The sequence below is a fragment of the Balaenoptera physalus genome (assembly GCF_965194825.1).
Source record: "Balaenoptera physalus genome assembly, chromosome: X".
In the NCBI taxonomy this organism is placed as follows: Eukaryota; Metazoa; Chordata; class Mammalia; order Artiodactyla; family Balaenopteridae; genus Balaenoptera; species Balaenoptera physalus.
This window is the reverse complement of record NC_138903.1, coordinates 10,698,645-10,724,858: the sequence shown is the minus strand read 5'-3', so window position 1 is coordinate 10,724,858 and position 26,214 is coordinate 10,698,645. Positions and strand designations below refer to the sequence as shown.

At 41.5% G+C, this 26,214-nt stretch overlaps 1 protein-coding gene and 1 long non-coding RNA gene across 5 annotated transcripts in view; one reads left to right on the top strand and one right to left on the bottom strand.

The window, feature by feature from the left end:
• Positions 1 to 26,214, bottom strand: part of FRMPD4 (FERM and PDZ domain containing 4) — a 530,997-nt gene that overhangs the window by 92,378 nt on the left and 412,405 nt on the right. For all 4 annotated transcript variants that reach the window (XM_082446916.1, XM_082446919.1, XM_082446917.1 and 1 more), the window contains one exon: positions 3,944 to 4,104. In XM_082446916.1, coding sequence (XP_082303042.1) covers positions 3,944 to 4,104 — 161 coding nt within the window. The remainder of the gene's footprint in view (positions 1 to 3,943; positions 4,105 to 26,214) is intronic.
• Positions 1 to 26,214, top strand: part of LOC309652985 — a 373,352-nt gene that overhangs the window by 107,066 nt on the left and 240,072 nt on the right. The window lies entirely within an intron of this gene.

Sequence of the window (26,214 nt, the reverse complement as noted above, 5' to 3'; positions counted from 1 at the left end):
ACCTGGATTTGCACACAGTTGTATTTACTTACTCTGTACAACGAGGGAAATGGCACTCTGTGGCAGCCCGTAAGGCAGCTGAACACGAGGGTGCTAGGAAGGACTTGTAGGATTGGGTCTTGAGTTACATGCTTTGGGAGGAGGGTTCAAGAAAGTGAGGCTTTGCTCTCAGCAAGTGGGGGTAATTCTATCATGAGCATCTAAATAATTCTTGCCTAAAAGGTGGGAGGAAGGAAGCTGGCATTGGTAAAGAAGCAGCAGTCCCCTGTGTCAGCTAGGAGATGAGGGCGTTTGGTCATTTCTGTGGTTTGGACTGTGCTGGGATGTTTGTGGCGGGGCTCACGTGTGACCACAGAGGACTCATGTTTTTGTCTTGACCGTCACAGCCTCTTCCAAATGTTTTTCCAAGGAGGAGGTAGAGAACGAATATTTGTTGAGCATTTATTGTGTACCAGGCAACAGGATAAGTGTTCTAACTAGTAACCTCTCTAAATGCTATAATCCCTTCCATATAATGACATAGCTGAGGCTCACACAGGGGCAAGAATTGCCTGGAAGGGTTGAACTGGATGTCAGCTTAGGTCTGTGGACACTTCCAAGTTCAAGGTGGCCAACATCTCTTTTGAACTGGCTCCTGTAACTCAAAAACTGGTCACTGCCAGGTTTCTTGACACATAAAGACACAGCTGCATGAAGCACACATCTGTATTAAATAAGACCTAAAAACAAATACTTCGATAATACTGATTATCTTCACATGTCTAATGGAATTACTCCCCAAATATTGATCTGGTGCTTTACGGTACTGGGATTTTAATTTTATTTCCAGAGGTCTATCTGGATAATAGGCGCAGCTGAAATGTTATCTTTCAAATATTATCACTTTTACTTCATTTAGTAATTGAAACGAACACTTCACAGCCAGAATATGGAACTCATATTCATTTCAAGATGAGGGAACTGAGATTCAGTGTTTGCACACATAAGGAATTCTGAAAATCACTTGAGGGAGTTTTGATGACGATTGGATTACATATGAGCAATGACTCAAATTCAGTCAAAGAAATGGTTAGACGTCAGATGCTGGTCAAATACAGAAAAATCTCTGAACTAACTGTTTGGAGAGTGACGTTAACTAGTACTCTGATGAGAAAACCATGTGCAGATGAACAGGGCTTAGTCTTACATTTAACCTATGCTTCTGATCAAATGGAAATACTCTCGTTTGAGCAAGAATTATGGGAGGAAGCAACACACAGTTCCTTCCAGAACATGAAACAGGGGCACACTTCAGAGAACGCCCATGCCCTTTACTCTGAAAGCTGGCTTGTCTACTATAGAAAAATCTGGTCTTACCATTGGAATCACTTATCATTGGAATCACTCAGTAGAGTCATTTTATGATAGACACAGTTTATGTGACCAGCATTTTCACTCATAAACATGACTGGAAACAGTGCTCTTTGACCTTAGTTTGCACTTTTTCTATTCTTCTCAAAATTGTCGAACAGTAGGTGAGAGAGTCTGACTCTAAGGAAAGTTGAGGGCAAGGAAGGGAAAAGGATGAAGGAACAGTAAGGCGATAAATACAAGAAAGCGAAAAACCAGACCCAAATCTCCAGTTAGCTCTGGGGAGGACACACACTTTGGAGAATCCCATAACCAGAGATGTTAAAGTGTCCCACTGTTACAAAACTGCATGCTAAATGGGACACCATTTAGGAAAAAAATATGTGTACGCACACATATACATATATATACATGTAATATATTATATATATATATGATACATAATATATGCAAATGTATGCACAGAATTGTCCACTATATATATGCTCTCTCTATATATGTTAATAATGGTTAACTCTCAATAGTAGGAACTCAGGTGATTTTTTTAAAAACTCTATCCTCTATACTGTCTACATTCTTTTCCTTTTTCAGGAAAGCATATGGATTATTTCATTGTTATAAAAAACAACAAATCTCTTTTATTTTTGAGAATAAAATTCTCAGTTGCATTGAGTTCAACAACTATGATCTATAGCTAATGAAATAAAAAGCTCAGCAGACAAAGTAAGAAGTTGTGTGGTGAGGCAGTGGTAGGAGTGAACAGGGAAGTTATTCTTTTCTGCACAAGTCTAAAGGGGTTGACTGTATTTGCAGTGCTTGCCCTGGGGCAGAGTGTGTCAAAATGAGGAAAAATGGAATCAACTTTAATAATCTATACTAGCTCACTAGTTGGCTTTCATTTCCCTTAATTGACAGACTCAACTGGCCAAATATTTTAGAGTTTAATAATAATAATAATAATAAACATTCCTGGACTAACTATGTACCTGGCACCCTTCCAATGCATTTCATTCCCTCCCTCAGCCCTAGAAGGTAGACACTATGATCCTCATTATCCAAAGGATATAGAGAAGTTACATCAAACTGAAATGTAGGGGAGTTATCGCGGAAGCTAAAAAAAAACCTAATAAGGAGCAGAGGCAGGATTCAAGTCCATCAAACCCAGGTGGTCTGATGCCATAGTCTGCGCTCTTGACTACAGCATTTTACTTTTGAACTCTGTTACTGATTTGCAAAATCCTGGAGAAAGACAGCACAGAAGATACTTTCCTTTTGTCTGAAAAAAAATCCAGTACAAGTCCATTAAAATAAATATATAAACACATATAATAAATAAATATTAGAGCATTGTTTCTGGAAGGCAAAGGTGGCCCACGTCAGGCAATGGCACCATAGTCCAGTATATTCAGCTGTGTTGATAGTGGAACATTTATATACTGAGAATGACTGAGACCAAGTGCATTAATTACCTGACCGTATGGTAGAATTTAAGAGATTTGCCACACACTGTATCAGTCAGCATTTACTGTATAACAAGACACCCCCAAAACCCAGTAGGGTTTCCTCTCATGCTTATGGGTCCTTGGGATGCCTGTGGATTGGCTGATCAAGGGCAGGCTCGGCTGGGCAGTCGTGCTGTACACTGAGGGTCAGCCTGTACTTAGCTCTAGGCTGCAGGCTGGTTGCCCCACGTGTTCATTTTGGGACTCGGGCTGTGAAGGGGTAACAGCCACTTCAGGGAAACTCTTCTTATGGCCGTGGCAGAAACCCAAGAAAGGAGCTCAACTCCACAAGCATATTACAAGCCTTTGCTCATGTCATCTTTGCTAATATGCCATCGGCCAAAGTCAGTCACAGGGTCCTGCCCAAGAGCAATGGGGTGGCGAAACACATTCTACCTCTAGTGGGAAGGGAGGGGAGCACCTCTTTGTAAAAGAATTCAACCACCCCAATGATCTAAATCAGGGGTCCCCAAGCCCCGGGCTGCAGACTGGTACCGGTCCGCGGCCTGTTAGGAACCGGGCTGCACAGTAGGAGGTGAGCGGCGGGCTAGCGAGTGAAGCGTCATCCGCCACTCCGCATCGCTCCCCATCGCTCGCATTACCGCCTGAAGCATGGCTTACATGACTGCCTGAACCATCCCCCGCCCCGTCCGTGGAAAAACTGCCTTCCACGAAACCAGTCCCTGGTGCCAAAAAGGTTGGGGACCGCTGATCTAAATCCTAGAGAAACTTAAACACAACCTTCTGCTTTTTCACTAAGGAGTTCGTCGGGAGCTTACTGAAAACAGCACCGTGCCTGCCTCTTAACGTGTGCATTCATGCATTAAGAAGTGGGTCATTTCCATGGTTACAAATGATGGATCAGTGTTTTCCTAAGTCTGGCGATATGATGGATTTGGAAGTTTAAAACCTCGTTTGCAGAGCCATTTCTGTCCCTCTGGTGGTCTGGCTCTACCCAGGTGATGGGAAAACTCAATTAGACTTCATAGCCTGAAACAGAACAGTATTAAGCTTGTGAAATGGAACAGTGGTCATGCTGGCAGGGGGTGGTGGGTGGTCCCGGAGACCGAGCCTTGGGGTTGGGTGCTTACCTGGTGTTACTGAGCGGACGACCACTGGCTTTTCACTCCCTGCCACGAAACCAAACCCCAGCACAGGGTCCCTCCTCATCTCCACCCTCCGAGGAGCCGGAGGGATGATTTGGCAGCTCTCCAACCGAGGGTCGTCAAATGGGATTGCCTGTGTCATGTGACTGTGGGAAAAGCACACAAAAGACAAACTCGGCATCAGTGTATGTGTTTGGCAATGGCCCGGCGACCGCATCCTCTCTAGTTGTAAAACCTTCTATTCTCTGTTTGGTAGAGAGTGGGGAGGATGTGGGGAGACCCACTGTCAGGCTTCTCACATGGCTGCCTTCTTCCTTGAAAACTCTAGGCCCACTTCTGCTTGAGGCCTTCGTACTGGCTGTTCCCCCAACCTGAAATGCTTGTCCTGCAGACGTGTGTATGACCCACCCTCACCTCTCTCAAGTCTTTGCTCAAATGCGAGCTTCTGAAAGAGGACTATTCTGGTCACACACTTTAAAATCACAGCCTTGCCTCCCCACAACCAGATCCCTTCACCCTCTTCTACTTTTTTTTTCCCCATAGAACTAATCACTTGCTAACGAGCTGTGGAACCTACTTATTTTGATGCTTATTTTCATTGTTCTGCTCTCCATACTAGAATGTAAGCTCTGTGATGGCAAGGAATTTTGTTTGATTCACTGATTTATCCCAGGTGCCTAGAACAGTGCCTGGCACGCAGTGGATTCTCAATAAATAATTGAATTAAATAGAGAAAAAGATATTTCTTTGTGGAAAACTATCAAATTATAACTGATGTGCTGAGAAAGAACCTCAGAGGGTTCTGGACATTTAGTGGGTAATGCATACGGCTTTTGGCTCCAGTGAAATTGAAGTGATGGGGATCGTTTTGGTGGCAATAGGTTATCCTGGTGTCAAATACAGTCCCCCTTTCCAAAGAAGTTGAAGAACTAACTCTTGGCATTTCTGTTCCAGAGAGACTTTCAAATGATTTAAATGAATCTTTTTGTTAACACTTAAACTTCAGAAGTCTTATCGATAATCAAACTTGAAAAATGTACAGCATTCAAAAATTTTCAAAATGCTTCCACGAATAGCTCATTTGATCCACAAAACAACCTTGAGAATGAAGGAGTGGAGCAGGTATTATTATCTGCATTTTGCCAAGGAGGAAACTGAGATCAAAACAGTGGCTTATTGTTACTCAGGGCCCATGGTTGGTATGCCAGAGAGTTGGGTTGAAAATCAACTTCGGTGACTCTTAATGAAGTCTTCACTCATGCACATCATCCAAGGCAGACTTCTTTTGGGGAAGAGTTATTAGTTTGAACACTAGAAATCTCCTTAAATATGTAAGCCAAGATTATTTCAATGACATGGCCTTAATTCAATTTTTTTCCCACTAATCTTCTTCAATAAGTAAAAGAAGATCATTTTAAAATACCTTGAAAGATGCTACTCCATATGCCATCTGGACAACATATCGTTCAAATGTAATAAAGAAGGACAGAGAAGGAGGAATCCTACTGTCCTTCAGTGTAATGAGTAAGAGTTAAGAAAAATCATTGAAAACCCGCTAAATCTGTCCTTTTGGCATATATCGCTGGCTAGGAAAATAAAAGTTTAAAATCCCTTTGAAACAGAAAGGAAGGAAATGTCTTTTTGATTTAGCAGTTTGTGATCTGGAACACTAGGAAAAAGAGAAGTGTTAGTTGCTAAGGAACCCGTTGTGTGCCACGTGCTGACACTCATCTGTTACCGTGTTTCATCTTCACAGCCGCTGAGATAGAGGGAGTTTGACCCCGCCCACCTCCTCTTTGTAAATGCCCAGAGAGGAAGAATAACTGGGCCAAGGTCACACGCTTCTCAGGTGTAAGCCAGGTGCGATTCACACCAGGTCTTCTGATTCTGTGTCACGTGCTTGACCAGCTACATAATTTGCAAGGACAGTACAAAATGAGAATGCAGGGGCCCTCCTTCCAACATGATTAAGAACTTCAAGACGGCAGAAGGTGAAACCCAGCCCAGGGCCTTCTGTGACTGCATGGGTCACAAGCCCATGAAGCTGGCCTTGGTAGGGTGCTATCCCCAATGTCTCACCACCATTCTAGAAACATCCAGGTTCAGAGTGGTGGTGTTATAGGGCCAAGGGGGCAGGGGCTGTCTTCTGTGAAACTGTAGACGTTTGTCTGGACCCAGAGCGTAGACATGGCTACCATGGTGGGGCACGCACTTGGGACGAAGGGAGGTGGGCAGACCTCAGGTGGGCAGAAGGTCACATGGAGAGGCCTGGCAGTCTGAAGGAAAGAATTCAAAACCCTGATTAAACCAGCAGAACCTATATAGGGTGAGCCCCAGTGTCCAGGGTAGGAGCTGCAGATGGGGCCCTGGGCGGGAGGGACTGAGACACAGGGAACGGGTGGGGAAGTCAGGGCTGGGAACTAGGACACCAGGAGGACCTCTCATACTCCTACGGCGGGCCCTGCTGGGCGGAACTTGACCCTCCACATTGATCTCTCACAGGCCTCAAACAGGCCCGGCTGTGTGTGACTGGGAGAGAGTGGGGCTACCTGGGGGGTCGTGGCCACTGTTCGGTTCTCTTGTGTCCTCTGTAAGACGGCTCCATCTCAGCGTGTAACAGAGAAGAACAAGCTGACTCCATGTTGGAGCTATTCCTTCAGCTCTAACCCTTGTGCTCTGTTGTCTGTGCTTAGTCATGCTGCCTCTGCGCCTTCGAAAAAGAATGCTGCCTACAGCCTGAAATATACAGGACAGCCCATTCTCAAGGAGCTGACCTTTAAAGGTACAACACTTTCCCCTTTATATACAGATTAAAAGTTGCAGAACAGAAAACCACAAATGCCTTGTTGGAGGTTTATAGGAACATTGTGACCAGACCAATATAAGAACAAAGGATTCCGGCACCAAGAAGTTTGCAATAACCAGACACACCCCCTCTGCCTTTCGTACAAAAGAATTCTAACTCCAGTAAGATAGTTCTTTGGGACAGTAGTCCACCATCTCCTCGGTCTGCTGGCTTTCCAGATAAAGTCGCTATTCCCTGCCTCAGCAACTCCTCTCTTGATCTACTGGCCTGTCGTGTGGCGAGCAGTGCGAGCTTGGACTCAGTAACAAGAGTGTGCTGTACTACTCTAGCTGCATTTGGAAATGAGTCTCTCCTTTTATCCCCAGAGCGAACAAAGGAAAAAAGGGAGGGGAAATCCACATGTTTTTGGCCCTGAGCTCTGAGTTTGCACCAGAATCCACAGAAGGCATTCTGAATGATGAAGGTTGTAGAGGTGACGTGACTTGCTAATGGTAGTAGGAGTTGCATTACAGAGAATCAAACTCTCAATTCCAACCGTAGAGTGGGACTGGGAAGATGAGTCCCCATGCTGCTGCCAATACTGTGAAAAGCTTCCAGGAGTGGTTCCCAAACTTTACTGCATATTAGAATCACCTGGAGAGCTTTAAAAAGCCCTAATGCCCAGGTTTCATCCTAGACCAATCACATGAGACTATCTAGGGGTGGGAGCCAGGATCAATTTTTTAAAAAATTAATTAATTTTAGGCTGCATGGGTCTTCGTTGCTGCGCGCGGGCTTTCTCTAGTTGCGGCGAGCCAGGGCTTCTCACTGCGGTGGCTTCTCTTGTTGCAGAGCACAGGCTCTAGGAGTGCGGGCTTCAGTAGTCGTGGCACGTGGGCTTCAGCAGTTGTGGCTCGCGGGCTCTAGAGCGCAGGCTCAGTAGTTGTGGTGCACAGGCTTAGTTGCTCCGCGGCATGTGGGATCTTCCCGGACCAGGGCTCAAACCCGTGTCCCTTGCATTGGTAGGCGGATTCTTAACCACTGCGCCACCAGAGGGGCCCCTGGATCAATTTTTTAAAAAGACTTCCCAGGTGATTCCAAAGTGCAGCAATGTTTGGGGATCATTCACCTGCCCAGGGAAGGGTGTGTTCTAGTGCCTTCTGGACAATAGGAAAAGGGGACTTGACTGATGTCCCTGACTACCTCCCCTAGCATCCATTGCAAATGTAAGTTAAAATATTTAAAGTATCTCTAGATAGATTATCCTCTTTCCACTACATGATAAAGTAATAGTCTCCAATTTTTAATTCATCATTCACTTAATGAGTATTACAATATTATTTTATTAATACCTGACATTTATTAAACACTAACTTCATGCTAAGCCTTTTTCGAGATGCTATCCGTATGTTAGTTCATTTAATTCTCCAAAACAACTCTATAATGCATTCATTTATTCATTTAGTCAACAAATGTTTATTGAACACCCACTGGCTTCTCAGTTCTGGGGGTACAACAGGAACGAAAGCAGAATAAAAAAATAAAATATTCACTCCAGGGTGCAGAGACAGGGAATAACCTAATGAATTGGTAAAACATATGGCATATCAGGTCATTTTAAGTACTAAGGAGAAATACAATGCAGGGAGGAAGGCTGGAGAGCTGCCAGGCGAGGGAACTGTGAGATCATGCTAGGGGTCAGGAAATGTCTGGGGGGAGGGGCATTTCGGCAGTGCAAAGGTCCTGAGGTGAGCTATGCCTGTGAGAGCATGCCTAAGGGACGGCCGGGCAGCCGGTGGTGGGGGGAGGGTGGAGACAGTGAGGGGAGTGGTAAAGAAGTGATGAGGGGCTGAAGATGACCCAGGCTCTTAGAAGGACTTTTGTGTTTTGTTGTGAGTGAAACAGGAAGCTGTTTGAAGGTTCTGAGTGGAGAAGTGATGTGATAGCTGCCACACTGAGAACAGACAGGAGGGAGCGTTGGTAAGCAGGGAGGGCATTTCAGGGCCCACTGCATCAATCCTGACAAAATATGGTGGCTTGGACTAGGGTGAGGGCAGATATGGCAAGAAATCATTGGGCTTTTAACATATTTGGAAGCCACTCTGACAGAGCAGGGGTGGGACTCCTACTCTGGAACCTTCTTCCTGCACACACAGGATGGTCCCAGGGAGATGGACCTTTAAGCACATTATCTAATGCAAGTCCCGTGTCCCGATGGATCCAAATTGCAGGAGACATTTTCTCTGGAGCTAATGCTTCACGGTTTGTACAGGAAACACACAAATGCCCAGGTATGGGGCCAACACGAGAACTGGTGTGGTAGTCTGGAATGAGACTGTGAAGCCAGACTCTCTGGGTTCGAATCCTGGTCCCACCACTTCCCAGCAGTGTGATGTGGACAAATAACTTCATCATCCTGCACCTCAGTTTCCTCATCTGCAAAGTGGTGATAATAATGGAAACAACCTCATAAGATCATTGTGAAAATTAAATGAATGAATAAATGTCAAGCACGTAGCAAACTCTCTGGCATGTAGGAAGCACTCAAAAAGCATTAGCTGTTATTTTCATCTCTTGAGGGCAATGAACAGAAAGGCATATGTTTCAGACATTATGAACTCATTCAATCTTAAAATATGAAGACAAACTCAACGTTTCAATTGCCTATAGCCCAACTCTCGGTGAGATGCCTCACAAATCCTGTGTAAGCTCTGAGACTTCAATCTGAAGAATCACGTCAAATGCAATGACACAGGAAACACAAATATATATTGATATGCACGAGGCAAAACAGTACCAGAATACAGAAGAATAAAATCTAGGCTTCTCTAGCAACTGAATCATGGTTAGTAAGTTTTCCTCCGCCACGTTTCAAGGACTAAGTGACCTTGGAGCCTAGGGCTGGGGAATGAGGCCGGGTCATGGGGAAAGTGAGAAGCACTAAATCCGTTTTAGGGAGTGAGACCCAGGAGCAGGCCCTTTCACCTCAGATGCTGCCGTCCTGTGTGTCAACAGAGAATCTGCCCTTGGTCCATGTCACTTTCCCATCCCAACAAGGTTTGAAACTTACAAGCACGTGCATATGATGTGGTTGTTGCCTGTTCTAGTATTATCTTTTTTGTTTATGATTTTTTAATTCTTTTTGTTTTGTTTGCACTTTGAGGATAACCTTCCAATGGCATTATCATATTCTTGCTAAACAGGTTATATTTTCAGAATACATTATCTAAAAATAATCAACCCCTGTCTCTTTTCCAGTAAGAAAGGATCCACACTAAAATGTTCCCCCATGAAACATCATTCTGTTCTTTGTGTTAGGCAAGTACCTTTTGGCTCTCTCCTTGCAATATTTTTTATAAAGATTTGAGTACTTTTATAATGAGCTGAAAAAGCAACATCTTTTTACCTGCTGAACATGCTTCAGTGAATTCTGATGCTGAGCCTTGAAGAATACAGCTGATGAACTACACAAACTTTCAGCCCCTGCCCCAACCTCCTCCAACAAATACACATAGATCGGCCAGAAATCTCTGACCTAAAAATCCAGAGTGCATTAATTGAGATGGAAAATGTGTCCATTGAGATCGAATGAGCAATCTTGCTATTTCTGAAAGATTCATTTCAAAAGGAATGATGGGAACCCTGCTGCCTAACTCCCCACGACAAAAGGAAAGGGCTTTCTTTGAACTCTCGGAGCCTTTCTTCCTCAGCAGAAATAAAAGACTGATACATCCAATGTATCACAAAGAATTACTTTGACTAGTAAAATGTGCCCTGTAAGAAAACCTAAAGTAATTTCAGTTTACCATGCACTCATTAGAGCCAGTGAGGTCCTTTTTTGGAATATGTGCTGAGTAGAAAGATTCTGGAAGGAAGAACCAAATTTAGAAGCCATTCCCTTTGGTGTGGAGTTAAAGAATCTAGGAAGATGGTGGCAGGTGGGACCCCTGGGTAGTTAAGACTGGAATGAAAAGGAGTATAAATAAACATACATGCCTCAGTTCTGCGTGAGAAGGTCATTGTTGGTGTGACCTTTCAGGGATGGGCAGCTGTGATTCCATGAGAGCATTAAGCATCACTATATAATAGTCTCATCTTGGTAGCCCTGGTGTGGGTCGCAGACTAAGTTATTCTTCGTTTGCTTCCCAGGATGTGATTTGCCACTGGACACCACCCTGCTTTTCAGTGCCTTCCCACTGGACACAGTACGTACTTCTCCACCCCTTGACTCTGCTAACATCTCATTGCCCAAAGCATGTGACATGGCTGAGCCCAGATGTGACAAGCAAAACACACTTGTTTAGCTGGGCACGAGCTCTTGCTTTTCTCTTGTCACCATGAGAAGACGTTCCCAAGGCAGCTGCCACCCTTTCAGCTTGGGCTCTGGAATGGACACATGTAGAACAGACCAGAGCCGGCAACTCAGTGAGGAGCCAAGTGGAGCAGAGCTGTCCAGCACCTCAGCCTAGATGAGCCAGCTGAACGAGGGGTAACAAATGATGATTGTTTCATGACAGTGAATTTGGGGGATGTTTGTTATGCACCAAAAGCGCACTCATACAATCTGTAATTAGTGTTTTCAATAGTACTTAAAAACCCTGAAATGCCACATCCCCAAAGGATTCTCTCTACCACCTCTATTCTCTACACCATTTATGGCTAAATGTGCTACATTTTACAAAAACACTATCGACACTTCCAAAGGAAACTTCTCCCCTTATTATCCCAGTTGACATGGCAGCCACAGGCACCTCATGACCTATTCTTCATGACTTTCTCATATCTCTGAACTGGACTTAGGTAGTCGTGGCTCCCAAGCCAACAATTCAAAAGCCCTGTTGTGGCCTGTGAGGGGGCTTAATAAGAAAGGCTCTGGACTTCCCTGGTGGCACAGTAGTTAAGAATCCACCTGCCAACGCAGGGGACACGGGTTTGAGCTCTGGTCCGGGAAGATCCCACATGCCGTGGAGCAACTAAGCCCGTGCGCCACAACTACTGAGCCCGCGTGCCGCAACTACTGAAGCCCGCGTGCCTAGAGCCTGTGCTCCGCAACAAGAGAAGCCACGGCAATGAGAAGCCTGCGTACCGCAACGAAGAGTAGCTCCTGCTCGCAGCAGCTAGAGAAAGCCCACGTGCAGAAACGAAGACCCAATGCGGCCAAAAATAAATAAATAAATAAATTTATTTTTTTAAAAAAAAAGAAAGAAAGGCTCTGAGCAAAAGTGCTGAGCGAGACAAACTAGAGCTCCCCAGAATAAGAATGTAAGTAGGAAGGAAAAAGAAAGCAGAAGTGTGAATTACTGAGGTTGATAGGTCACAACTGAGAGGGATCATGAGGTAGATTAGACCCCAAGATAGGTTTCCAGCAAGTCAAAATTACGATGATGTGTGTGACAAAATAACATATTGAAAAGAATTTTTGCTTTGTTCTCATTGAGTTTCTTCCTCTCCCAGGTCCAGTAAGGTAGACAGGCTTCGTTCAGACCCTTGCCTCAGGGAAGATGCATTTACCAGGGCCCAGAGAAAAAGCTGATGGCACAAAGCCTCTCTCCTGACTTGTTTCGTGAAAATCTGAGCAACTTGGCTTAGGAGTCAAGGGCAGAGGACCCCTGTGAGGTGGCAGCAAGTTCAGGAGAGAGAGCTTGGTGGTAAGTCTAGCAAAGCAGCAAGATGCACAGGCTGAGCCTAAAGAAATGGCAAAGTCAGTGAGCTTCAGGGGACCATGCAGGCTCAGACTCCGGTATCTTAGGACTGAAGAACACAAAGGCCTGTTTGAATTTCTGTTCTGCAGAGATTCCGAGGACTTCTGAATATTCGACATGATTATATTCCAACTGCCAAACAGCAGAAATGTAATATGATGACACTCACACACGCGTTTAAGGGTAAGATTTATATTGGCTCTGTGAGAAAACAGAAACTCTGAATAAACAGCGTCTTTGAAGGAAAGGAGAAAAGGGAGCTGGAAGAGACGTGACGCCACTTGGAGAGAAACCATACTGTGGAGTGACGTCACGCATGGAGATCCAGGAAGTCCTGCTAATGAGGGTCCTGAAGCTTCTCTGAATCTCGAACTACCTCCTAGAGCTGCTTCCCATGAGGCTAGGAGGCTCAGCCACGCGGCATTTCCATTCTCGTACGTCCAGGAGATTCCATCTCTCTTGGGATCTACAGCATGTATTTTTATACTCAACTCCCCCCTTCCCCCTCCCTGCTCCTTTTTTTTTAAACAAATCCCAGCAAGCCTCTGTCCTTTAGGATCAAAAGAGCCCAACCAAATCCCACCACTGAAGATGAGTTAAATTTAATATAAACATAGATAACTGGACATGATGTGTTTCCAGGTCACATAACACAGTGAGTCTCAGGCTTTTTGCCTTCGTGAATATGCAGATTATGGGTTCAGAGGAACTTAACCTTCACTAATCAATTCCACAGGCCATTGTCAGTCAATTCCCACAACATGTCAGGAGCATTTAAAGATTAAGAACTGTTTAGTCAAGCTTGGAAACTTACATAGTACTTAAAAAGCCAAAATAATCCAGAATGCTTAAACTTAGAAACCACAAAATGTTTGGAGGAATCCTGTTAGAGAATTTTAGGAGGACTTGAAAGAAATGGAATTTTTCCTTAACGGGTAGACTAAATATAAAAATTTTCAGTTCTTTTCAAATTAATATATAGATTTAATGCCATCTAATAAAGATATATCAACAGTCCTTTTAAAGAATCCAACAAAGAGAATTCTAAATTTTATATGATAATATAAAAGAACACTCTGAACGAGAACAACACTCTGGTTGTCGAGCCCTACAAGATACTGAGATACTGGGACAAACATAGAAAAGTATAAAATGATGGAGTAGCAGCTTTGACTACAACAAAACAAGGTTCCAGGGTAAATTTAGAGATGAATGCCCACTTGAAAGAATTCAATGCAAGCTTTGGCACCAAAGAAAGTGAAGTGCTTTAGCATGTCAACAACATGGCTGCTTTCGAAACAAAACCATTAAAGTACAGTAGAGTGACTATGACAATCTTTTGTCCTACACAGGGGTTGTTGGCTACCTGGTAACAATGAACTAAAAGAGTTCTCTCTTCAGAGTAAAGGAGATATTATAATAATGAATGAGAAAGTAACTTATTTTGTAAAAGAAACTTGGATTGTGGTAAGAATATAGGGAAACAGGTGTTTGGAAATGATTCTACCATTATGTGCTTGTTTTACTGAAAATTATACAAATCTGTATCTATCAAAACAGCAGCCTTTGAAAACCTGAAAGTGAATTTTTCTAACCTGTTTTAAAAAACCTGCAAAGAAAGCATTTCAGCGAATTGTGGACTCATTCGTTAAATATGATAAATGGCAACATCTTCGATTTGGTTTGTGAGAACAGTTGAAGGACATCAAGGAATACGGAAACCCTCCAGCTGAATTTCAACAAAATCCCTTGCATGGATGGAACTGAAAAACAGTATTTCCTGATCTAATAAGCAAGCTGGTGAAACACTTTGTCCATTTGCCTCTTCATATGTTTCTGCAGTTCCCTTTTTCTCCAACGACAATGACTGAAACCAAGTAAAGAAATAAGATGAACTTGCAACCAGACCTTCAAAATTTATCCATGAAGTGGTAAACCAAGATGCTCAAAAATAAATAAGCACCCTCAATAACTCTGCTGTCATTTAAAATATCATATAATTGTTAATGCAGCAGTGATAGCAAAAATGTTTACAAGTGATTAAAATGTATATTTCACCTTCAACTCATTTTAACATCTATTCTTTACAGCCACGTATATTTTATATATATATAGTATGAATAAATGAATATATATTAAGGGGGCACGTGTTTAAAATTTTTTTACTAATAGGCATACAAAAGCACCAAATGTGGACATTTCTGTTCTGTATGATCTAGGGGGTTCCTGACTTATGGTGTGGGCCCAAAGGATGTTTTATATACTCAAACATGATGGACAGAGTCGCTGATATCACAGAGCTCATCACAACGCTTGAAAAGTCCAGCTTTCACATTTAGAAATATTCAGTGGCATTTTCAGAAACCTAAAAATGAAGTTAGAGTGCTGCTGATGGGAAATGGTGCCTTTCCATCCTGCTTATCTCATCCTACCCCAGCCACCAAGATGAGAGAGTAGCCCCAGGTTTGAGTGACTAAGGGACAGACAAATTGATGGTTCTTACATGTGCTCTTGCTGTGGGCTCCACTAGATTGAACCCTCTGGGGTTTGGAAATCCAACCACCACACATCTAAGATTTCATGGATATCTGTTGGTTACAGAGCATAAAGTATTGCATGGCTGGGCAGACTTTTTCTTCTTGATTGATTACCCTTTTTTTTTTTTTTGGACCTATAGGAAAATATATTTTTGAACAAAAGACTTGATAACAATGAGCAAAGCCTTTCTCAAACATGTTAAAATTATCACTTTAGGTCTGAGAGTTTTTCTCCATCAAATTGGATTCTACCCAAATTTTAGTGCAGTACTTGGAGGGAGGAGGGGTGAAGACACAGGAGGTCTCCTCCCCATCCCAAGGGGCTGTTGTATATCCCTGTGATCTACGCATATTCTTTGAAAATTTATATTATAATTGTATACTTAGAAAGTGAAAACAATCCCATGGTTCTTATAAATCAAACTGTAAGAGTGTGTGTTACAGAAACCCTAATCTAAGATAATATTTTAAAACATGAATTGATCTTTATAAAAGAGGTATTTTTAGAGAGACGATTAGGCGCACTTTATAAATTTCATGATCTTCTAATCTTTACACAAAAGATTTCAAAAAGTGATTAAGTGGTAAGGGCTCACTTTGACGACTAAGAACTTCTGATGGAAGTTAAATGGCATTGGTAAGGAAATCACAGTATCAAAGGTTTAAGCTAACAGTCCTGTGTTAATTAAAAACTTGTGATCTCTTAATCTTTTCTTCATTAAAATAATTATTCCTACCCCCTACCTAGAGTATTTAGTTTTCTTAGACATAAAACTACATAACTGCCCAAGGTTACACATCTTTTCTGTTTTGGGTTGGTTTTGTTTGCTTATGTTTCCCTTGTTCTAAGCCCCATAACAAGAGAGCTGAACCTCACTTCCGCACCCCCTAGATCCACGCCTGGCTCCTTTTCTACGTGTCCTGTGTGCTGGGAGCTTTGATCCTGTGGGTGGCAACATGTGGGCCCGCTGCCCTCTGGCTTCCATTGGGTTCAACCAGTGGGAGGTGCTGGCAGGGGAATGTGAGGTGAGGAGGAGAAAGAGATCAGGGTATTTCATCCTCCAACTCCCTCCTTGGTTTGGTGCAGGTCTGAAGTGACTTCATCCACTGATTACCATTCCAGTCACATCAGGCCCCTTGAGCCTAGTGGTGTTAACGGGTCCCAGCTGCCGCTAGTGCCTGGGTGCCTCCACGGGACTTGTTGCTTTCCTTGTCTGAGCCCACACTCATCCATTTCCTGCCAGAGCCAGGCACCGAGCCTCTCTCTTCCATGAAGCAACCTTGTAAGTCCCAGGAAACAAACCCTGCCCCTTGGACGGCACAGATGGAGTCTCCTTGAGTTGGCTTCCAGTGAAAAATATAATTCTAGCTTCTTTTTTGATTCTTAGCCAAGAGATAATAAATACGTCTGCTTTGAGAGCAGCATTGAGATCAATTATCCAACTAATATTTATTTACAATGCATCAACCATACTTAAATTTCCACCAATGGTTCTCAAAAACAAACAAAAACAACAAAAACCCTCCCCAAAATACCTATGAAAAAAACATTTCTTTCTGAATGAAACATATTTTCCACATATAAACCTTTAAAGACAGTGAAGACTTTGAATTCATGTATTGACCACTGTGGAATCCATTTCTATTTGCCTAATTTAAATGAGATGCGAACTCTTTTTATCTTAATTGAGGCATGCTTTCTTCGTCTCTCTGTCAAAGTATTCTTAGTAAACTTTTATCTTTGGTTGACATTACATACAGTCAAATTTGCAAGAAGAGAATATCACTGAATTTGAGAGCTGGATGAGATCTTGGCTAATGCTTTTATGTTTTAGAAGAGCTGACATGCTCATTTGAAGATTTCATGTACCATTTTCTTTCAAGTTGGCAGAAACTGACTTTTCAAATTCAGTCAAAATCAGTCCCTTTTGTTATTTACGGTGGATCAAATGCATCGACCATCTATTCAACAACTATTTAATAAAAGCTTTCTATCTGCCTGGTGCCCAGGATGTGGCTATGTTTCAGACCAACAAGCTTATATTATAGTTCAGGTATCGACAAACAAGAGCCCATGGGCCAAATCTGATCTCTGCCTGCTTTTGTAAATAAAGTTTTATTGGAACACAGCCACACCCATTTATTTATGCACTGCAGCTGTTTCCATGCTATAATGACAGAGTTTAGTAGTTATGAGAGAGACTGGCCCACAAAGTCTAAAGTATTTACTATCTGGTCCTTTTCAGAAAAAAATTGTTAACCCCTCTTCTAATGGAAGGATTGATACAATAAAAATCAAATAAACATGAACTATTTCACATATTGTCAGGGGCTGGTAGTTTTTATGAAGAAAAATACAGCAGGATAGAGTGTGAAAGAGGGAGTGGATTGTTTTAACAAGATGGGAGTGGAGGCCTCTCTAAGGAGGCTATTTTTGAGATCTGAATGAAGTGAGAAACTAAGCTGGGGGGATACCCATGAGAAAAACATCCCAGGCAGAATAAACAGATGTATAACGACCTTGAGAGAGGAGTCTCCAGGCCATCGTTTTAATCACGCATTCGTTCCTTTATTCAAGGAAGCTTTAGTGAGCATCAGTTTACTGTGAAGTTCTCCTTGGTTCTATGCCTTCAGAGAAATTCCCCACCCTCAAAGAATCTCCAAACCCCTAAGAGGTGCCAGATATATAAACATCTGAGTATAACAGATTGCTAGAGGCAAATGTGATGGAAGGGTTCACCCCATACTGTGAGGGTACAATCCATGGGGGTCGTCAGTCTAACCCAAGGGCAGGAAAGACTTCACACAGAAGATGCCCATGACGTGAGTCTAGAGATGTGAAGCGGTAACTACCAAAGGGAAGGGAGTTATACTCCAATCCAAGGGAAGAGTAAGCAAAGCCATAGACGCATAAAAGAAACTGGTGTTGGGACAACTGTAAGTGTTGCTTGTTGGGTAATGGGGCAGAGTGTTTAGGAGAGAGCACAGTATCGAGGAGAAAGGAGGTTAGAGAGGAAAACTACTAGCCGCGTTGGAATGCTGTCCAATGTCAGCCATACACCCTTTATGTACACAAGAGCACATCCTTCCTGGAAAGGTCAGAGGCTCTAAAATCTATCATATGATTAGGACCTACTATGCAATGAGTTGAGGGAATAAAAATCCTGAAATTCTCTCCATATTCTAGAAGACGAAGAGTAGGATATCTTAGAGAATAAAGTAAACATAGTCCTTAAATATTAACTTGAACCCACATATTATTAATTTTATTTATGAATCAGACTATTATTCATTTTGAAGGTTATAGTTCAAAGGACCACAGAGTTTAAACAGAACCCAGACTGATACATTTTTCCAGTCATGCTTTCAGCTTTAGCAAATGAGATACAATAAATCAAGGATCTATTAGGGCTTGTATAAATTAACATCCAAAATAGATTCCACTAATTCATGATCAAATTTATCCTTCAAGGACTCAGTAATATTTGTCAATACCACCAAAGAAAACCATTTCAACAATTAGTCTTTCATCCAGTTCATCTACTCAGAGAGATTTTTGTCGGCATTAGATGATGAATTTAGCGCCTGCAAGATGCTTATTGACTGTGCCTTGTGAATCTAATTGTAGGATCTAAAAGGGCAAAATGTTTGTCAGTTTCCTTAAAGCTGCAAAATCCCTACAGCTAGGCTGGTAATCAATTACATTAATTGAGTTCAATTCAATGTGTTTAAGAGATGACTTTTATGTTAATGACACTCTAATGTGTCAGAAGCAATAATAGTCAAGTCACATCCTTGGGTTGATTGAGATGCTGAGCAGAGCCTGTAGCTCTCAACCCCGCCTCTCACTGTCAACTCTAGATATGCAGTATTCCCAAGAACACCCAACCTTAGATTGAGATTTACTGCTGATTAAAAATTTCAAAGACAGGTAATCTAGGCAGGTAGCCACATAATAAACATTCGGAATCATATGCTCTGTTTGGCAATAATCAATATGAACAGTGCGAGATCTGGGTGAGTGTAAGTTAATGGGAAATGAATTCGAGAGAAGGCTATAGAGTACTTCAAATACCACTAGGGAAATTTCTGGAGAATTCATTGGTACAACCACATTAGAAAACAATTTAGCAGTAAGCCCAAGCTTTTTTATTCTCAACCCTGACTTTGGAGCTATTGGGTAGGACCCAGGCACATGGATCTTCAGATCATGTCAATGGTCCTTCCATGACATTTGTTAGGTAGTCCTGTGGTTTCAAGAGAGCACTCCAGCTAGACTAGAAGTGCCGGTGAGCAAGTTCAACCTCAGGGAAAAGTGCTGGGAGGAAACCAGAGTATTTCATTGCTCAGACCCCATTCAAGCAGGGAAGCCCTTCCATTTCAGTAGGTGGAAGACAATAGTCACTGTGAGTAGAATGATCACTATCTTCCAAGATAATGAATTTCCCACCACCTGTCTCCATTTGGAAACAAAAACATTAAAGTTAAAATAATTAAAGAAAGTGTAACAATGTTCTGATATTTTCCATGATATCTACTTTGATGTTATTTGCTTAAAAATATTTTAGTTTTCGGACCCAACTTAGGTGATAACCTAAATCATACTTTAAAATCTAGTATTACACAGGAATCTGTGTTTTTAAAAGGCACTCCAGGTGATTCTGGTGCACGGTTTAGGATTACACTTTGAAAAGCCCTGGCTTGGGGCTTCCCTGGTGGCGCAGTGTTTAAGAACCCGCCTGCCAATGCAGGGGACAAGGGTTTGAGCCCTGGTCCGGGAAGATCCCACATGCCGTGGAGCAACTAAGCCCGTGCGCCACAACTACTGAGCCTGCGCTCTAGAGCCCGTGAGCCACAACTACTCAGCCTGCATGCCACAACTACTGAAGTCCGCGAGCCTAGAGCCTGTGCTCCGCAACAAGAGAAGCCACCGCAATGAGAAGCCCGCGCACCGCAATAAAGAGGAGCCCCTGCTCGCCGCAACTAGAGAAAGCCCACGTGCAGCAATAAAGACCCAATGCAACCAAAAAAAATAAATAAATATAAATTAATTAAAAAAAAAAAAATGAAAAGCCCTGGCTTAGTGGGAGACATCCAGGAAGAGAGCTCAAGAGATGAAACAGCCAGCCAACCTCCATATATCTTGTACCTTGCAGCTCCCCACTCACTACACAGATGGCGGGAATGCCGGCCTCTGTTATATTATCTTGATTCCCAGTGACTTTCTTGAGAACCTGAGTTCCCAGATGGAGAAGCATTTATGGGAGGCAATAGCAATTCTTGATGACAAACAATTTGATGACTTGAATAGACATTTGCCATTACCTGGGTATGAATCCAGACCTCTGTCAAGGACTGGGAAACATATTGATTAGAGGCACATGTTTTAAAACTCTTCTGTTGCACTGTTGATAACTGATGTACCAACATCTTGTGGACAAAGGAAACAGCTCTTCATTGCTTTATTTTAATTTCCTGTGTTGCTCCCACACAGACTGGAGCTGCTGGGACTTGGGAACATTCGTACCTGAACAACTGGAGTCCAAGCCAAGTTTACTTTATAGACCTTTCGCTGTGGCCATTTGCGTTTGCCTTTTGTCTCACTAAGAGAACTTCTGGGAAAATTTTACTTCATTTTATGTTGTTAGATTCATTGGAATAAGCTCAAAATATCTCAAGCTTTCAGAGGCCATGCATGCTTAATGGCATATTGAAATTTTTAAAGAGCTCAATTACTTTCCAGAATAATTAACATGTGTCAGCAGTATCCATTTTACCAGATGCAGATTTCTTATGATCATAATTGATGTTTAACAAAATATGGAACATAGCCGTTTTCAATGACATATATTTAGCAATTTTATGCATGCCTAATTGTCACAATAGTATTCATTTAATTCAATTTAACTGAAAACTACTTTCAACCTTTATTAGTGTGACACTTATTCTCTGGGCCACACAAGCCATAGGGGAAAGAAATCAAAGACCCAGGATAAAACTCTGGGAGATTTTGCCCCAATCCCTCTCTGCTTTTAAAAAAGGGCATTAAAACTTTATGCTCTTCTCTCTTCCTTGCAAGTGGTTTCCATTCTCTTCAATAATTTACAATTATTTATCTAACTTTTAAGTCATTATTTTTAAAATCAGGCACTGTGCTAGGCCCTGAAGAAGAGAACCAGTACCATTACAGCAGCACGTGCTGCTAACATGCACTGAGCTTGCCAAACACCGTTCTCGATTATATATATGTATTAGCACATTTATTTTCACAACAAACCTACCAGATGTGGAGTATTCTTATCAATCATAGTTGAGGACACTGAGGAACAGGGCAGTAACATTTAAGCTATGAAAGTACTAGAAGAAAATACTAAAGAACACATTTAGAGTCGGGGTAGGAAGGGCGTTTCTAAGTAAAAATGTGAAATCTAGAAGCTACAGAGGAAAAGACAAACAGGTTCAACTACACTGTAATTTAAAAAGGTAAAAACATAAGCAAATTTGTAAGACAATGCACTGGAAGAAAACATTTGCAACATATAGGACAGAAAAATATATAATATAAATAGAAAAAGAGCTTGTACAATTCAAAAAGAAAAGATAATAACCCAATTTAAAAAAATGGTGAAGTATATGAACAGGCACATAGATAAAAATAATGTAAATGGCCAATAAGGTTCTGAAAGACACTCATTCTCACCAATAAATGCAAAGTAAAATAATGATATACCACTTTTTTCCCCCCTGAAGTAAACTGTAAGGTGGTACAACCTGTTTCTAAAGGGCCATCATAAGCTTTCAAAATTTAAATGCATATAATATGTGTCTTAGCAATGTCATTTCTAGGCCTGTATCCTATACAGTAACTGGGTAGAGCTATGTGCCCAAGGATATGCACTGCAGCACTTCACTGGGGAGAAAAAATAGAAAGAAACATGAGAATAAAGGAGTTCTCTTGGAAATTGAATATGTAATTTCATAGTCAATTCAATAGAAAGCTTGAAGGATGAATTTTTTTAAAAAATCTTACAGAAAATTGAACAAAATGACAAAGTGTTAGAAATAGAAGAGAGAAGAAAAAAATTACAGATGATCAATTCAGAAGATCCAATATACGAATGATAAGAATTTCGAAAATAGGTGTTAACTCTTCTCTAAATGTTAAAAAAAAAAAAAAGAAATTCCAAAATAGAAAAGACAAATGGGAGAAAGGAATTATCGAATAAATGAATCTGAATAGTTCATTTAGCCTGAGAGCCCTTAGCCTGACAATAAAAGCACCTTCACAGCTGGATGCATCACAATGAAATTTTAATATACCAAGGATAAAAAAAATTATCTTTAGAGCCACAGAGAGAAAAGACACATTGAGGATAATGGAATGAGAACCAGATCATTATCTGACTGCAGGACTGGAGGCGTGAAGGCAATGTAACTTGACTTAAATCTTCGGTGGGAAAATCATTTTCAACCTAGATTTCTATGTCAAGTGAGAAGGCAAAATAAAGATATTTCCAGACATGCTAAGATTTAGGAAGTTTACTTCCCACACATCTTTTCTAAGCAAGTTATCTGAAGATGTGCTCCAACAAAATCGAGAGAGAGAAAGACATGGGATCAAGGAAACCATGGCTGCTACATGGGATAAGAAAGAAGAAAAGTCATAGAATGACGTTCTGTAATGGCCTAGGAAGTCACCAATCCAGATTAGAGCAGGAGGAGAAACTGAGGAAGGAGTTGAATGGGAAAGAAGGTGGTTTCAGAGATCTGACTCTACTCTTGAGAAGGACAAAGTATTTAAGGCAGGACATGCAAGAGGGGAAATGAAAAAAAGTCAGAGACTGCTAGAAAAACAAAAAATTGTAAAATAGTTGCAATATAACCAGCAATAATTAGCTAAACAATGAATAATATTTTCTTAGTAATAAAAATTAAAACTCTTCATTGAGTTTTTTAAAACATTTATTTATTTATTATTTATTTTTGGCTGCATTGGGTCTTTGTTGCTGCGCGCGGGCTTTCTCTAGTTGTGGCGAGCGGGGGCTACTTTGCGTTGCGGTGCACGGGCTTCTCATTGCGGTGGCTTCTCTTGTTGTGAAGCACGGGCTCTAGGCGCGCGGGCTTCAGTAGCTGTGGCTCGCGGGCTCAGTAGTTGTGGCTCACGGGCTCTAGAGCGCAGGCTCAGTAGTTGTGGCGCACGGGCTTAGTTGCTCCGCTGCATGTGGGATCTTCCCGGACCAGGGCTCAAACCCATGTCCCCTGCGTTGGCAGGTGGATTCTTAACCACTGCGCCACCAGGGAAGCCCTAAAACTCTTCACTGAGTTTTAAAATTTAGAATCAACCTATAGATAAGGCCCAAAAGACTCATTAATGGTTACAGGACAATTGTAAATGTTTCCAACCTTTGTATTATTAAAGACAAAATATGGAAGACAAAAGGGAGGGCTAGGAGAAGTAAGCAGGAAGAGTGCATGGATTCTATTTTCATCTACTAAATGAAAATTACTAGCATCAGAACATGCTGTTTTCAGTAGAAGGAAAAAGAAATAAAAGTATAATCAATCACTTAAAATCAGTGGTAGAACTACACTGGAAAAAGAGGTGTGTGAAGAGGTGGGGGACAGTGTGACCTAGCTCTTCTCTGGCAGAGTAAGCAACAGCAGATAGGGTCTGAAGTTGGTAATCCTACAAATACCTGTATAAGCATATTATTTAGATCAGGACTTGGCAGATTTTTTCTGTAAAGCCCCAGAGAGTAAATATTTTAGACTTTGCAGGTCATATAGTCTCCATCACAACTACTCAACTCTGCCACCAGAGCACAAAAACAGCCAGGGACAAATGTATAAAGAATGTGTATGACTGTGTTTCAATAATACTTTATTTATAAAAACAGGCAGAGGGTCAGATTTGGCCTATGGGCCATAGTTTGCTGGGCCTAGATCTAGATATACATGGGAAATCACCACATTTACAAAGACAATAGAGCATAATTTTCCAAACTATCATTAGGGACACCTTAAAGATGAACACTTCCTTCATTTAGCACCTAGAAGGAATCCTCTCTCTTGATTCTCAAAGTCATGTCAAAAGCACAAATGCTCCACTAAGATTAAACAATGGTAGCCTTTTCCCAATCCTTAGGACAGGAAAGGTCAATGGATGAAATGCACTTAAAATTGAAGCTTTAATACAGTATCTCTCCAGGTGAATCACTGATAAGTGCCTCCTTTTGGCAATTTTAGAATCGAATACTGCTGAATTCTGAACCCCTGGAAGACTGTGTAATATCTCTTCATTTTCAGTCTCTGCCACAGTAGAGAGCACAGAGTTGGTATGCAAAGAATACTTGGAAAATACAGATATAATGTAGCCCAACATATCTGTTCAGTTATTTTAAGTTTCATGTACCAATGTTTCATGGGGTTTCACAAAGAACTCCAGAGATGTCATGCCCCATTTGAAATTTTAGAACCATGGTTTTAGTTTTAAACTTGGTATAGTCAACTTGGCTTTATCTAGTTAGAAGAATAGAGAAGCTATCCATCAAGATTATGAATTAAGGGTAGAAATTTTTGCAAGGCTCCTTTCAGGCTTTAGAATTTCATGATGAATAACAGGTCTTTTCATACAGGTATGTGAAAAGCTACTAAAAATATTTAAAAAGCTGTTAAAAATATTTTTAAGACAAAACTCAAAATGTAATTGTTGATAATTGGCACTTTTGAAAGTTTGTGAGCACTGTCTATGACCATGGAAGAGGCAATCATATTAAAGTTTCCTGTTACTCTTCAAGACATTGCCTTCTCTCCTGAAATTTAAAAAAAAAAAAAAAAAAAAAAAATTCCCATGGGAATTTAAACTCTGTCGGAAAAGAATTGCTTGTTTGTATAACCCCTACAAACACCAGATCAAAGTTAAAGCAAAGAAGTAAACCTCTATGCTTTCAGTTCACATAAAGCCCGGTCTACACACTGGAGCACAACCACATCTCATCATTTAATTATAGATCGTTTCATATGATAATTATGCAAAGTAGACTTTCATTATGTCTCAAATTGAGCCCTGAAAACTGTGGGTTTGGTAGAAATATCTGGAGATCATTCTACCTCTCCTTTTCTGAAAAGTGTTGCCTTTGAAATGTTAACGCCTATCAGTATTCTTTCATGAGCATAAAATCATGCACAATTAAGCAAATTAAGCATGAAAAGGCCATGACTCACTTTTGATAGCCATGTCTCGGAAAGGGTTTCATGGGGTAAAATTGCACAAAAATGGCGCTTGGGTAGGCAAAGGGTTTGAGCACTTGTTCTCGGCTCATATTGAATTTAGGGGTTTATAGATAATAATAATATAATTGCTAATACTTTTTAGCTTACCTATGCTGCGTGAAAAGATAAATATTTTCTGTGTGTGACTATTACTGCAAAGCGGAATGCGACCCTTTCTGCATTCAAGTTCAGATATATTAAAACCTGAGATTGTTCACACCTGTGTGCCTGGGCTTCTGTCGCCACAGGGTTTTCCTGGAATTCTGAGAATTCGGGAAGGAGCTGCTGAGTGGATGGTGGCTTGATCTCTGGAAAGATAACTGCGCTGCCCAATTTCACAAATATTATCATTAGACAACAAAAGGTTCAAATGAAATACCCAGCTGGTGTCGGAGAATTACTCGCTGTGCGGGGAGAACTCCCACACAGTGGAACGGGGTGCAGAATCTTAGTTGTACACATTATGAATGTACTAAATGTCACTAATGGTAAATTTTAGGTTATGTGTATTCTACGACAATAAAAAAAAAATGCATTGAAATATTTCCTTTTGAGGGACTAATTTTCTCCCTGAATTTCCCTTCTGGGCTCCTATGGGGCTTTGCCTGGGAGGAAGGATAATATTAAAAAGAAATGACAGCTCCTTTGTAAAGTACAAGCATTAAATTTCCTGAACCATTATGCACATGATCTTTCCCAAGGAAGGGAGTGGGAGAAGGAGGGAGTAGGGTATCTATGAAGGAAGAATCCGAAAGAAAAGACGATATAATGAGTGCGACCTGGTAGTGGAAGGTTTTGCAATAATGTTTGGGCAGGTTCCTGGCCTGATAAATCATGTTTGTGATTCTGAGCAGCGGACTCCTTGCTGTGGAATTAGCTTTTCGTCCTTGTAGTTCTTTGTATCATTGAGACAACAAGTGACAGCTAAAGTCTATGTCTACAAGGTCTGTTTAATAGTTT